General features: G+C 38.1%; 2 protein-coding genes across 4 annotated transcripts in view; one reads left to right on the top strand and one right to left on the bottom strand.

Annotated features, from left to right (window-relative positions):
- Window positions 1-15,983, bottom strand: part of LOC134539148 (rho guanine nucleotide exchange factor 11-like) — a 517,952-nt gene that overhangs the window by 340,717 nt on the left and 161,252 nt on the right. The window lies entirely within an intron of this gene.
- On the top strand, window positions 9,576-11,541 carry LOC134539149 (myb/SANT-like DNA-binding domain-containing protein 3). The gene is made up of 3 exons (XM_063380907.1): window positions 9,576-10,086; window positions 10,367-10,587; window positions 10,734-11,541. Exons 1-3 carry the CDS (start codon window positions 9,786-9,788, stop codon window positions 11,175-11,177), a joined length of 966 nt encoding a protein of 321 aa, XP_063236977.1. The 5' UTR covers window positions 9,576-9,785; the 3' UTR covers window positions 11,178-11,541.

The following is a 15,983-nucleotide window of genomic DNA, read 5'->3' as shown; positions in this document are numbered from 1 at the left end:
CGGATTTTTAACATTTTTTGTTTGGCAAATACCGCTAAACTACATATTTACCAACGTTTAAAGTATAATTTCCTGAAAAATATAAGCCTCAAAAGTTGTTGGTAGCATCCAAGCAGAAAAATATTATGACGTACGTGCGGATCATTACGGATCACTCGGCTTGTTGACGGACGGACGAGTAAAAGACCCGTCTGTAATTGCAATGTCCTGATCGCCGATTGGTCGACGTGACCCTCTGACGTCACGGGTGGTGTGCGCGATGGTCCGAATAGCGCAGAACAGAACACTCACGATATTCGAGTTTCCGGTTGGGAAGCCAACTTTTCACAGACGAGAGAGCCAAACGCACGATCGTGCATCTTTGGTTTTTTTTTTGTTCATTGTAAAATGTTAGGTTAGCAACATTATAAATACTTTAAAACATTGTGGACGGTTCATTTGGTTAGGATAGCTACATTAAAGATATTGTGAAATCAAGTAAACGGTTTCCTAGCCCTGGATAGCTACATATTAAAAAGTCATTTGCTAAGCACCATAAAATGATTTTACAGTATTTTTAACGTATCTATACTTACCTGATATAACCAACCATCCACAATGTTTTAAAGTATTTATAATGTAGCTAACCTATCCTAATCGACCGCAAAATTTAATGCCACACCGGTTTATACAATGAGATAGTACGAGAAAAAAAAAAGCGAGCATGAACTTCGAGGAACATCGGGTGTGGCTCTCTCGTCTGTGAAATGAGGTTTGAAAAAAAAAACATCCATGGAAACAATAAACAAACAAACAAAAATGGGGGGGTTGGGGGGGGGGGACCATTTACTGCGCTATAGTGACTACTTTAGAATTCCGGACATCGGGCATCACAGTCGTAGACAGTGCAACAATGTGGACGTCCTTCACATTCGGATAAGGACACGGAAAAATACGTACGGGTGACGAAAGCACGAAAGTACGAAAGTACGCGACAAATCACTCGAGAGTCCAGCTCTGTAATCCTAACAGCAGTTTGTGCTTGTGTCGGTTTGACGTGGAAACTAAAGGAAGTGGTACATGAAAAGGTGGGGGGTGCCAAGTGCCCCTTGCAGACATCCCTGTGTTCTCACCTGACCCCCATATGGGCAGCTTGAGTAGCTTCTTGAAAGAGCTGCTTCGTTTGAGTGAGCCGGTGCGGTGGTTGGCATCATGGTGTTCCATATAGAAGTAGATATCCATACAGAGGAGAGACAGCGGCGCGCGCGCTCTCACACGCACACACGCACGCACGCAATGGCGCGCGCGCGCACCAGAGAGAGACACAGAGCGGACCACACGACCCGACGCGCGCAACAATGCAGGCGGCACTGCTCGCGCCTCCGGCCCCAGCCGCCAGGGGCGCCACCGTACCCTTCCCCCTCCACACCGCTTCCCCCTCCACGACACACGCCGCCGGGACTACTCCACTGTCGCACGCCACGTCCTTTTCCGCAAGCGTACGCAAGGGGTGGCCATGCGGAGACCATCTATCCATCGCATTTCTTCAATTGTATTGTCATTACAGGGAAGGGGAGACCTAAGATGCACATAAAGTTTGGACCTTGCCCGAACACGCCCGAATAACTCACCTTGCCAACTTCGGGATTTGTTTTATTTTTTGCGCGGGAAAAATGAATTCAAATATTAAGAGTGGTCGGTTAGGTTAGCTACATTAAAACACAATAGAAGGTTAGTAAGGTTAGTATAGCTACATTAAAATGAAAATAAACCCGAGGTTGGCCGAAGGTGAATTTTTCGGGAAGTTCGGGCAGGGTCCAAACTTTATGTGCATCTTAGGTCTCCCTACAGGAAGGCATGGGCGAAAATCTTTTGGATTCACGTGTGAAAAAAAAGGAGGGGGGAGGGGGATAAAGTTTATCAATTACCATTTCACAGTTAATATTTAATAAGCGCAAACGAGTTCCCCTCTGAACGGAAATATAGATATTTCAAGTCAAAATACTGATATTTTTGTCCCGATTGTACCAAATAATAAATAATATTTTTAACGGGTTTTTTCCCCAAAAATTTTGAAAAATAAACAGAATGACCCCGAATCTTACAGACACATTCAACCTGCAGGTTCATCGTGTTAAAAGTTCAAAACCTCTATAGGACTTTCTTTGAAGTTGTAACTGAACTTTTTTTTCCCATTATAAAAGAACACTTGAGTGTCTGAATTATGTTTAAATAAACTGTGTTCCACAACCACCGCGGATTTTGTGGCTGTAGCGAAATTATTTCTCTTTGAATAATAGAGTAACATTTTTATTTTCACCATATTTCTACAAAATATTATTTTTTTGCAGGCACAAAATTTGCAGTGGTTGTAGATCTTCATTCAATTAATATAATCCAGGCGCTCATTATTCCGTGTTAAATCCTTTTCTCTATTATTAACAACAGAGGCGTAGCCAGGGGGGGGGGGGGGTTAGGGGTTCAACCCCCCCCCCCCTAGCACCAATTCTTTAATTAATTTCTTATATATCACTCCAACAAAATTCATATTAAAATTAATAAAATTTTCACCATTACAATATTTAAATTTAAGTACCGAAAACTGCTAAAATAGCACTATTTTACACCTTAAAATCCAAATTTTCCCGGGGAAGGACCCCCGGACCCCCTGCTTTAATACGGGGTGGGGGGGGGGGGCCATGCTTCGTAACACCCCCCATACACAAATCCTGGCTACGCCACTGATTAACAATACAATTTTTATTCAGTTCTAACTTCAAAGACATATACTAGCCTTGGAAAGCGCTTCAGACCGCAAGTCGTTTAAAGGTTTCCAACTCATTAAGTCGAGATGAAGCTGCAGCAGAAATGTGTCTCGAATTCAGACTCACGATGTATAATCGCACGTCGATTCTACTATGTATCTTACAGTACATAACAGGATACGTTACTGATAGTGACTCTCAGTCTCAAAGGAATCTTTTAGAAATTATTTATTTTTTTAATTAGTAAATAAAACAAAGTAAGTTGGTATATTTTTACTATTCAGCAATTTTCTTATCTACATGTTTGTTGAATTATTTTTTTCACTCGAGATTCTTAGGAGTTTAAAAACGAGAAATTAAAAAAACAACTTAAAAATTCAACAGAACGTTGGCTAAAAAGAAACCAAAACACGTAGAGACGATAATAAAAAAACTTGAAAAATTACAGAGTTTTATTTACGTTTGCTGCTAAGACCCCCAACTTGAGGTAATTTGACTATAAAAGCTAGGATGTATCAAGAGCTTAATATTATGCATACTTAAATAGTAACTTTATACAAGTAAATCAAAAGTTAGATTTTCAAAATTTCGATGACCTGTTTTTATGGGAAATATCGATATTTTTAAGCCGATATTTTGTCCGCATTGATATCATAGCAAAAACTACATCGAAAAACGAATAAATATATTAATACGTGGAAAAATTTTGCCCTTCCTAATAACATGGCATAAATATTATTTTAGTAACGTTTGATATATTGTAACAGTCTTACTTTTATCAACATCTCCAATTCAACAATGAGAGTGAAATTACTTTTTCTTTTCTTCGCGCGGCGCGGTTACAATTTTATTACTAACCGGTCTACAAAAATAAATGTTGACTGCCACATGAATCCAAACAGAGCTAAGGCTGAATCATTAAATTTCAAACGAAAGCTGACTTCTAAGCTATGCAGACATTATGCCATGATGTTTTTTTTACTAACATAATTTGTACCCGATTGGTTTATGCCTAGAAATTATTCTGAAAACATCCGTTTCGTCTCTTTTCGCCAGTTAAAAAATAAAAATAAATACGGCGAACAGAACTATCTCTGATGTCAGGAGCAGTTTTGACATCGCGTGGCAGGGGTAGGTATGCTTTAAACTTTTTGACGTGACGTCTAATAAATCGATGAACGCCGGCTGCACGCACGAAAAAGTGTCCCGTTACGCACATTGTCCCGTTTCGCTGTGTCCCGCATCTATCTCTCTTCGACTCGATTGGAACAACCATCGATTTGACTTTTTCGAGGCACATTAAAATTGAAACACTCCCATTCGTTTCCTACTTTCCCTATCATCGTCCTTAACAGAATAACACAGATTGGAAGAAGTTAAATAGCAAACATATTTGAATTAATGAGTACAAATAAAAGTAAATTTATCAATTAAATAATTCAATAAAAATGATTCAATTTTATTCATAAAAGTATGCAATCATTTCATCAATGTTTTGTTATGACGTTGTCACGTTAAACTATCGTCCGTAAACCGACTTTACAGACAACCAATTTTTTTTAGTGTTAAATTATCATTGTGTTGAGTAAAATCTATAAATAGTTTCGACTGACTAGTGCTGGGATTTGTTCCGTTACCGGAGGATAAAACTGCGGAGGGAATCGCTCTGGCCCGCCGGACCAAATCGGTCCGTAGCGGGTGGGGGGGCTCGTGACTCGCCGGGCGAGTGGGAAGGCGGCACCGCGACACGTCACTCACGGCGGTGCGCCCCGCGGAGATAAATAGAACACGAGCGGTCACGCTCCGTCACCGAGTCCCGGACTACACCGCTGCCCACTTGACTCGCGTCACGCAAGGGAAGCCTAAAGGCCCCCACACACGTCAGTCCAAACCATCAGTTCGGACTGTTCAGTCGGAACTTACAGTTTGGAATGAACTGAGGCTCTCTGCACACACGATCAGTCCATGCGCTCAGTTCGGACCGAACAGTCCGAACTGACAGTTTGGACTGAACTGAAGCTTTCCCCACACACGATCAGTCTTGTGGTTAGGTATTATTTTTAATGTTGTTGTGGTAATCTTTACTTTTGATGTTCCACAAACATTCATGTTCATGCCACAACTCTATAAAATTAGCAAGAAAATCTTTCGACCAGGAAGCCATTTCAGAGGAATAAGTCTATTTCACAATAAACACAAACTATATCTCTCCCTTTTCTATGACACAAACCTAGAACTAAAGAAAACAGAGATTATATAAACAAAGACGTCTGCTACGAAGTTCAGCTGTTGATTAAATGGACTGATTGTTTGGACTGACAGTTTGGACTGACGGATTGTCTATACCCCCACACGGCAGTTCTGACTGTGGGCTTTCGAGCCCACAGTCCGATTTGATGGAAAGTTATCAGTCCGTCAGTCCATCAATTCAAACTGTTCAGTCCAACGTCCTTGCACACACAAGGCAGTTCTGGCTGTTCAGTTCCGACTGTAAAGTCTAAACTGTCAGTTTGGACTGATCGTGTGTGGCGCCCTTAAGATGTACATCAAGTTCTGTCCCTGCCCGAACACGCCCGAACATTCACCTTCGGCCAACCTCGGGATTATTCACTTATATTTATATTTCTCTGTTTATTTTAATGTAGCTAATACTAACCTAACTAACCGTCCATAGTGGTTTAAAGTGTTTTCATGTAGCTAACCTAACCCACCACTTTTAATATTTGAATTCATTTTTCCTGCGCAAAAATAAAACAAATCCCGAGGTTGGCCGAAGGTGAATATTCGGGCGTGTTCGGGCAGGGACAGAACTTGATGTACATCTTAAGCTTCTCGTCACACAAGCAGTGCGACTTGCGACTCTCAGCCTTATGCATCGTCTGATGCAGCTTTTTGAAGTGAATACTTCCTTAGCAGCTTTGAGCGATTATTGGTAGGGGCAAAACTTATGGGTTCGCGTCACCGACATGCTAGTGACGTGTTGCGCCAGACTGGCGAATAGCAGCGGCCTGTGTACATGTATACTCATATATACACCAACACATTGTATACACTCGACTGTATCATGTGCGTGTTGGACTCTTTTTTTTTGGATGGGTAAAATCTTGTGAGTTCGCATCACCGACATGCTGCAGTAGCAGTAAGGGCCGGTTTCACCAACAGAGATAAACTTAATGGAAAATCGAGATATTTTTATCGAGATAAAAAGTAAAACTTGAATTTTAATCGCGATGATCTTGTGTCCGTTTCACCACGACTTATCCTCTTCCCAGATAATCTAGATAATAATATCTCGATATTCATTATAAAATCCCGATTTTCTTTTTGATATCTCGATGTTTGGAAGAAAAGTAAACAAATATCGCGAGTAGGCTTGTTGTTATTCAAGTCGTGTAGCGATAATAAAGATAATGGAAGCTAAAGAAAACACTTGTTCCGCCAAAAAACCACGAAATAAGAATTTATCACCAGAAGAAAAAACTGTTTTGTTAGATTTGGTGACAGAACATTTTAACATAATTGAAAATAAGCGCACGGATGCAGTAACACAACAGAACAAATTGAAACAGTGGCAAATTATTGCAAGTAGTTACAACTGTGTGTCAGGAGTCCATCACAGATCTGCAGATAACCTGAAATCTGGTTGGGAAAATCTGAAGATGACACGGAAACAGTATGCAGACGAAAAAGTTCAGATGGTATCTGGGACAGGTATGTTTTGTATAAAAATATTTTCAACTTGTATTACAAAATTTAACATTTTATTTTGTGACTTACTATACAGAAGTGAAAGGAAGTGGTTTAATATATTTTTACAAATGGCAATGTTACATTGACAATTAATTAAATTAAATTGTGTACATTGTTTTTTTCAGGTGGAGGACCCCCCACAAAGTGTACAAATGACCCTATTTTGGGCTGCGTATATACTTTAATAAAACCTATGGTTAAAGGACACAATAATATCTTTGACTCAGACGCGGTAATGGTCAAGACATCACAATGCATAAGTAAGTACAGTATGCCTACAAATTAATGGTTTTTCATAGCCTTCTCCTTCAGTACATTTTTCTGTGTAGTAAATGATGTATATGATTGATTAAAATAATTTTGATCGGTTTCATTCTTACATAAAAGAAGTCGCATATTTGGTCGAACATTGGAAATGTTTGACCTATAGGTATGTATTATTTTGTTAAACAGTTAAGTTGTGCTTATAACATCACATGTGAACTAACCAGAATAGTATTGTTCCAGGTGAATCAAACAACACAGAAGAAAATGCAGTTGTAGAGCTGGAAATAGGTGCGATGGTGGAAATTGCTACCCTGGAGACTCAAACTAGTGTAAAGTAGCAGACATTACAAAGCAGTTTAAAATGTTAAAAACATTAACGTAACAAAGAAACTGAACAGTACGATACATTTAGAATGTTTACATTTTTCACACAACAGCGTCTTTTTTTTTATCTTTCAGCAGACACTTCTTAATGGAGACTGGTCCCAATACACTCCCTCACTGCTCAGAGGCCCCATATGTCCTGCTCTTGTACCACAAAATAATGCCAGTTCAACATCATCAGTTTCACCAGTGATATTCCCTTGTGTCAAATAAAAAGTTATGGTAAGCACTGAGCAAGGCAACTGTGAAAGTACTTCAAGAGACCATATTCCCGATAACAGTAACAATGTTGCAAAATCAGTCCCTGAGTGTCAGTTGCCAAACATCGCGGGGAAGTCTTCCTGGACTCGGAGACGGCGGCCTAAATTGCAGTCCAGCAAGAACAATGAAATAAGTGCCCTCCATAAAGCTAAAATTGAACTAATTGAATTATGTAAGAAATATGCAACAGAAGAAAATGAAGCTATGAAAGAACTGCGTCAAGTGAGATTGCAACAAGTACAAGAAAGGCTGAATCATGAAAAGCTACAGACTGAATTTATGACTCTACAGATTAAAAAACTAAAGAAAGAATTGGATGGTTTATAATTTTATGTTTTATGTAATTTGAATACAATTTTACTTTGTAACTCTATTTACAATGAGCATTTCAAAGTGTCTGATTTCGTATATTTGTAATGAAACCTAGTTGTATTGAAAATCATTATCTATATATATTTTTTTGATATTTCTAGCATTACTAATTATTTGACTAATAACAATTATACATAAAACCATTTTACAGTTCTTGTCCCTTGATCCTTGCTGCAACATCTTCGCGAATTTGTTGATGATTTTTTTCTCGAGGCCATCTACAACAAACTGAGACAAAAAAAAATTAAATATGATAGGAGCTTGTATATACAATCGGATAAATTTAATATTATTTGTTCTTACCTTCTGAAATAGTTCTCAATTAATGACCGTCTCACTACATCATATCTGGCCCTTCTCTCCACATTTCCTTCTTGATCCCTAATGTAACCTTCCTCAAGCAGTTCAGTCCACGGTTTTGCACAAATGATGTTAGGATCATCTGGTGGAATTTCTTCGCCGGCTCGTATCAAAATATTATGCAGCACTGCAGTTGCCACAATGATTGGGAAAGCATGCTCTAGGCTGACTTTCAGTCCTAAAGCTAAGACTGGAAAGCACCGTTTCTAGCATCCAAACATTCGTTCTACTGGATTCCTAGATCGTATTTGCGATTCGTTGTAAAGATGTTCCTGACGACTTGTGGGATTGTTCAATGTAGGCATTAGATATTTGTTACAAGCATAGCCTGAATCCACAAGCAATACCGAATCTCCATATGCTCCTCTTTCAAATAATGCTCTTCTATTACTGTTATTAAAGACTGTACTATCGTGTGTGGATCCAGGCCATCTGGCAACAATATCTGTGAATTCCACATTTGGGTCACAAATGGCTTGAATATTGATAGAAAAGTACCCTTTTCTATTTCTGTACAACTCTGCATTTTCTCCTCCTGAAAACAAATATTTTCTGTATTAACAATATGCCTTGACATATCATTCACTTTGAACCTATGCTCAATGATATTCTTAACAAACCTGGTGACTGTATTCTGACATGGGTGCAATCCATTGCACCAATAGCCCTGGGAAATTTTGCAATCTGATAAAATTTCATTTGGGCCGAATGAATTTCTTCTCTGGTCTCAGGAAATCTTATGAATTGAGGCCGAAGAGCAGCGATTGCGCAACTAACCCTGTGGATTATTCTGTGTGCTGTGGGTTTACTACAACCAACATATTCCCCAACAGACAGCTGGTTACATCCCGTTGCATAAAAACAAAGTGTTGCAAGAAGTTGATTCATGGGTGAAACTGACATGTTCCTAAAAGTAAAAATAAATACTGTTAGTAATCTAGGTTTAATTAGAAAATTTAAATGGATGTTTGGACTCAAATAAACCTACCTGTCAGAAGGGAACTCTAGTTGGTTTTCAATATGTTCAAGTACAAACATAGCCGATTGTTTAGAAAGACGAAAGTGAATCTTGAAATCCTCCTCGTCATACAATTCAAAATAATCGCGTCTTTCCTGAATACATCGTGGCCAACGATCGTGAAAATGTTCTTCATCAGCACTGTCCTCAAGAATTAAATTATACATCGCCCGAGCCATATTTCCTCCAAAAATATAATGCATGCTGTGATGTGTTTGTTTATTTTTACATCTTTATCCAGATATTCTCAATTTATCCACCAAATTCCGAGGTTTAAGTATTTTATCTCGATAATATCAGAAAATCGAGATAAAGTGTGTGATGAAACACAACAACTAGAACATCGAGATATTTTTGTACTTTATCTCGATAAAATAGCATTATCCCTGTTGGTGAAACCGGCCCTAAGGGCCGGTTTCACCAGTCGAGTTGAAAATCCCGATGATGTTATCGAGATAAAAAGTTAATCTTCCATTTCTATCTCGATAAAGTTATATGTGTTTCACCACATATTATCTTTCTCTGAGAAAATCGAGATAAGTTTAACTCGATCTTCTGAAATTATCGCGATTTTCTGTTTGTAAACACCTTTCGTTATCAAAGTTTGGCTAGAAATTTCGTAGGCTATTATGGCGAGCCAAGGCTGTAATTTGTCAAAGAAGCAGAGAAATAAAAATACATCGCAGCAGGAGAAATACATTCTTTTAGATTTAGTAACTGAACATTTCAATATCATTGAAAATAAAAAAACAGATGGTGTTTCACAGCAACAAAAAATGAAGCAGTGGCAAATACTTGCAGATACTTTCAATTGTATGTCTGGAGAACATCACAGGACTGCAGAAAATTTAAAAGCGGTGTGGGAGAATCTCAAAAAGCACACGCGAAAGACTTCTGCTGATCAACGAGTTCAAGTATTAACTGGAACAGGTAATATATTTTTTGTCTGTATATCCTGGTACATTATATTTAGGTACAGCAATAAATATTGTATGCATTTTTATCCATAATGCAATTTTACGAATTGTAAACATGTGCAATAACAATTTTTTTAGTTACTTGAATTAATTGTAATATATTAAAGAGGTATCTTGGGTGGAGTTGGAATCAGAACTATAACCTTTGCACTGTCAAGAAGACACTTCGCACTATACCACCAGTGGATATGAAATATACACCACATAACTAAATTAATTCTGTATTTTTTCAGGTGGAGGTCCTTCAAAAACAGTTAGTAAGGATCCCATTTGTGAGAGAGTGCAGAGCCTAATCAAACCGACTATCGATGGTGCCAAGAATCCCTTCGATTCAGATTCAGATGCAATAATATTACCATTTGATGCATCAAATAGGCCTACTGATGAGGATGACAGCATTCAACTGGATGTCGGAGCAGAAGTGGATGTTTCTTTCGTGGAGACGGCAGAGACAGTTAGTAGGCCTACACTTTATTTTGAGAAAACCTAATGGATGTGTCACTGTGCATAGTTATGCTTATTAATCATGTATAGCTATAGCCTATGCACTGTGTTAACTTTATTTCTCTCACATAATGTTCAAATTTAATTTTTCCACAGGTAACTCTTCCAAATGGCGACTGGACGCATTATACTCCAGCCATGCTCAGCAGTCCTGTGTGTTCTGCCCTTCGACACTCCAATAACAACTCGGCTATCACAAACACAGTGCAGACCAATACTACTGATTCATGCAGTGCAAGTAGTGGGAAGGCAATGCCTCCTAGCAGTAGGGGAAATGCTTCAGTGCAATCTCCCTTTACTAGCAAGCGGCGACCAACCCCGGCCACCAAAGTGAAAGAAGTAAGTGCTGTCAATGCAGCAAAAATCGAACTAATTGAACTTGCAAAAAAACATGCAATCGAGGAAAAAGAAGTTATGAAAGAAATCTGGGAACTGCGGTTACAACAAGAACGAGAAAAAGTAAAGCAGGAAAAGCTGCAAACTGAACTTTTATCTTTACAAATCTTGAAAATAAAGAAAGAACTAGAACATTTGCAGTAATTTAATTGTTCTTATGTATTAAACATTTGCTCAACTATCATGACATAATTGTTATATATTACATGTATATTTACAAAGTGATATTCATTGTGCCTATTAACAAACAGTTTCAAGTACAAATGTTAAGAATTATATAAAAGATAATACATGTTCGCTTATGTCACATTATTTTGTATGATCTAAGCAGTTTTACAATGCAAATGTATTAAAATATTCCATACATCTTGCTATATGTAGTTATTTTCACCAGCAAATCTTCAAGTTGATGGCATCTCTGTGTGACATATAGATCAGTATGACCTACAACAAACTGAAAATACACAGAGTGATAAATAATCGTATCTTAAATAAGTATTACAACACACACACACACATATAGGTATTTAATTATAGGTATATGTAAATTTCATTTACCTCCTGAAATAGTTTTCAATCAGTAAATGCCTGACACTGTCATATCTGGGCCTTCTGTTTGCATTTTCGTTGTTCTGCTGTACATTTCCTTCCTCAAGCAACTGTTGCCAAGGGAGGTGGAGATTGAGGTTAGGGTCGTCTGGAGGGAGTTCTTCCCCAGTTTGTCGCAGGATATTATGCAGCACCCCAGTCGCTACAATGATGGCAAACGAATGTTCTAATGACACTCTCAATCCTAAAGATAAGACTGGGAAACGTCGCTTCCAGCAACCGAATGTTCGCTCTACAGGATTTCTTGACCTAATTTGCGACTCATTAAATAGGTGTTCCTGTGGACTTCTGGGATTATCTAATGGAGGCATTAGATATGACCTACAAGCATAGCCCGCATCAACAAGTAGTACAGAATCACCATACTCCCCTCTCTCAAAACATGCCCTTCTGTTGCTATTGTTGAATATGGTACTATCATGTGAGGAACCAGGCCATCGTGCAACAATATCTGTAATTTCCAATTTTGTATTACAAATTACTTGCACATTCACAGAGAAGTAACCTTTTCTGTTACGGTAGAATTCTGCATTGTTTCCACCTGCAACAAACATAAAACAAGCTTGTATGTGGATTGCAATGTTTAATAAAAAGGTAGCATAAAATCAGTGTTTAAACCAACCTGGTGACTGGATTTTTACATGAGTGCAATCCATAGCACCAATAGCCCTGGGAAATTTAGCAATTGCATAGAAATCCCTTTGTGCTAAATTCAGTTCTTCCATCGTCTCTGGGAATTTAATGAACTGCGGTCGAAGAGATGCAATTGCGGAGCTAACCCTATGTATTATTCGGTGAGCTGTGGGTTTACTAAAGCCAGCATAATCCCCAATGGTTAGCTGGTTACAGCCTGTAGCATAAAATCGAAGTGTAGCCAGCAGTTGGTTCATTGGCGACACTGACATATTCCTGTGAAAGACGAAAAAAGTATGTTGAAGGTTGTAATGTAATGTTCGTATAAATGAGTTTTATTTTACTTGTCTATGATTTCATATACATATTTATTATTCTACAGAAACAATTAACATTAGGAAATAATATTAATATAAACTTACTTTTCGGGAAACTGTAGTTGATTTTCTATAAGTTCCAAAACAAACATAGTCGACTGTTTTGAAAGGCGAAAATGTATTTTAAAGTCTTCTTCATCATACATTTCAAAATAATCGCTTCTATCTCGCATCCATCGTGGCCGACGAACAATGGCATCTTCTTCATCACTTTCATCTTCAAAAATCAAATTGTACATGCCTCGAGCCATTACAATTTTTAAAATCTCCTCTCGTCACTTCGTTTTACAATATTATCTCGATAATAAGACTTTAACCACGAAAATCGGTGGTTAAAATATTTTATCTCGATAACACTAAAAGATCGAGATATTCGGAGTGGTGAAACGGGATATTCGGTTAATCTGGATAATTCATTACTTTATCGAGATAATTTCGCTTGGTGAAACCGGCCCTAAGTGAAGTTAATTTGACCACGTGAATACATGACCTAGGTCTGACATCACTGGTAAGTCATAGCTAGGTAATGAATTTTTACGTAATTGACATCTGTTGTGACTAAAAAATTATGTAAGGATAAATGATATCGTGCTGATATAATACTCAACGGCGGAGCACCGAGCGCTCCACAGAGCACAGCTGGGGAAACACAGGTCCAGAATATCCACACTGCGCAGAGTGGACAGACGCGACGTCGAACAGGAACCACGCTAAGCTAGTCAGGACGTTGTTCTGTATCCTGAAGAAAGCCAACGTCGCGAGTTGTGAAAACGCGTGCGTGAGCGTCTTCGACTAGCATTCTCTCTACCCACCCACCCCCCTTTCCCAACAGGGACAAGAAAAAAAAATCACAGGAAGTGTTTATTTTAACTGGCGGCCTGCGACACGTCGCGCCAAGACTCAGGGGGAAGAGTAAGGGAGTGGGAGTTTACGAACTTCCGTTTTCTCTCGAGTCACGCGTCTTCTTTCTCAGACCCCCTGTGAAGAGACGAGCACGCAATGCTAAAATCGTTTTTTTTACGACTATATTACAAAATATCGATATTTATATTATATATTAAAATTTAATGAGAATGTATTACACACACATAAACCTTCCGGAAGAAATTCTATACCTAAATGATGGTGGAAACCGCATAGAAGAAGTAAGGCGAACGGACAGACAGGCGTGGATAGCGACCTTGTTTTATACAATTTAAAAGATGGTATTTGAAAGCAATATGTGCCGCCGAATCTACGGAAGCAGAAATCACCCCGTTACAAACAATTTTATATTAAAAATAAAGACAAGACTAATTATTTTTTTTACATTACCCATGGGCGAAAAGTGGGAGTGGATGTTGAAGCGTGAGTTTGGATTTATTAAGCCTAAGCATGTCTATGAAAATACTGATGCGTTCGGATTCATAATAAAAGTTGCAAGTGATTCGCATACTATCATAACTACTTTAATCCGTAACTCCCCGGTCCGGCACATTCCGTAGTCCCCGACACCCATCAAGACACTTGCGTTTCGATCCGTGATTTCTAACGAGGGGTGTACTTATCACGTCCGCACAATATCACAACTGCGAGACGACGAGGTTTTTTTTTTTTTTTTTGACGTGACAACGTCTAATAAATCGATGAACGCCGGCTGCACGCACGAAAAAGTGACCCGTTACGCACATTGTCCCTTACGCTGTGTCCCGTTACGCACATTGTCCCGTTACGCTGTGTCCCGTTACGCTCATTGTACGCTTGCGTCGCATCCATCTCTCTTCCACTCGATTGGAACAACCATCGATTTTACTTTTTCGAGGGACTATTAAACTTGAAACACTCCCATTCGTTTCCTACTTTTCCTATCATCGTCCTATCCTTAACATAATAACACAGATTGGAAAAGTTAAATAGGAAACATGTATAAAAGTTATAGTTAAAATAATCTCTTCGTTAAAGTAATAAACATATTTGAATTAATGGGTGCAAATAAAAGTAAATTTATCAATTAAATTGTAGATTTCCATTCACTCCTTCTTTGTATCCATACAAAATAGTGATAATTCAATAAAAATTATTCAATTTTTATCATAAAAGTATGCAATCATTTCATCAATGTTTTGTTATGACGTCACGTTAAACTATCGTCCGTAAACCGACTTTACAGACGAACCAATTTTTTTTTGTGTTCACGTTCAAACTACTTGGAAGTTTGATACTACAATCCGGCCTGGCTGTGGTATCGAACACCGCCTAGTCAGGGATGTATAATGAGACGCTCGCTTGTGCTTCAAGCGCGGTGTCGCCTCTGGACTGGCGCGTAGTCTTTCTCTCGTCGTGCATGGAGCAACTATGACATTTGAGCGGTAACCATAACATTATATGGCGGAGAAATGAAGATAAAGGTGTAATGCTTTCAAATGTCTGTACCGGGCGCTTCATGTATGAAGACGATTCTGAAAACACGCTTTTTCGCTCTCTTCACTCTCCTAAAAAAAATACAGTTTAAAAATTAACTACACAAACAGAACAAATCATTCGCCCTCAGTGCATTCATACGAGAATTGCAATGGTCGCATTGTTTATGAATTACGAGGGAAAAAAAAAAACAATAATAGAATTTGTAACACTTGACCGAATTCGATGGGGTTCATTTTGCAGGTTAGACATTTCCACCACGGAAACCGGAATGCAAAGAATGAATTAATATGCTGCATTTAATGTTCGATATAAGAATTTGATTAAAAAATATATACAAAAAATATTTGGCTGTAAAATCATTCAAATCACATAAGAAAAACTTTTGTAGTAAGCAAATTTTTGAACAAAAAGTTATCTCCATTTTAAGCTAAATTTAACATATTAAAAAATTCAATCATGTATATATTGTAAAAAAAAATATTGAAATATATTTATTTCGAAGAAGTTTTTCTTATGTGGTTTTAATAATTTTACAGCTAAACGTTTTTCTTATTTGTTTATTTTTTGTTCCAAGCCTCTTGTTTTATGAAAAATCATTCGATTTTTTTTTTAACTATACTACATATATGGCTGCATTGATTACACAGGCCCCCATGAAATTTTTTTTTGGTGCCTAGGATTCTGGAATTAATTTTAGCAATATTTGGGGCGCTGAATCTAAATATGAAATTTATTTTTTTTCTATCAGCTCTACTTTTTGAGATAAGCGAAGCTTGAAATGTGTTCTTCCAGAGAAGACATGGTCGTTGGGAGGAAAAAAAAACGTTATTAACAAACCCTTAGTTGAACGAATAAAAATCATCTTTTCTCCAATGCATATTAAGCTGGGCCTTATGAAGCAGTTTGTAAAGGGTCTTGATAAGGACAA

The sequence above is a fragment of the Bacillus rossius genome, chromosome 14, assembly GCF_032445375.1.
Source record: "Bacillus rossius redtenbacheri isolate Brsri chromosome 14, Brsri_v3, whole genome shotgun sequence".
Taxonomy (NCBI): domain Eukaryota; kingdom Metazoa; phylum Arthropoda; class Insecta; order Phasmatodea; family Bacillidae; genus Bacillus; species Bacillus rossius.
The sequence above is the reverse complement of the archived record's forward strand: the minus strand, read 5'-3'. Positions and strand labels throughout refer to the sequence as shown.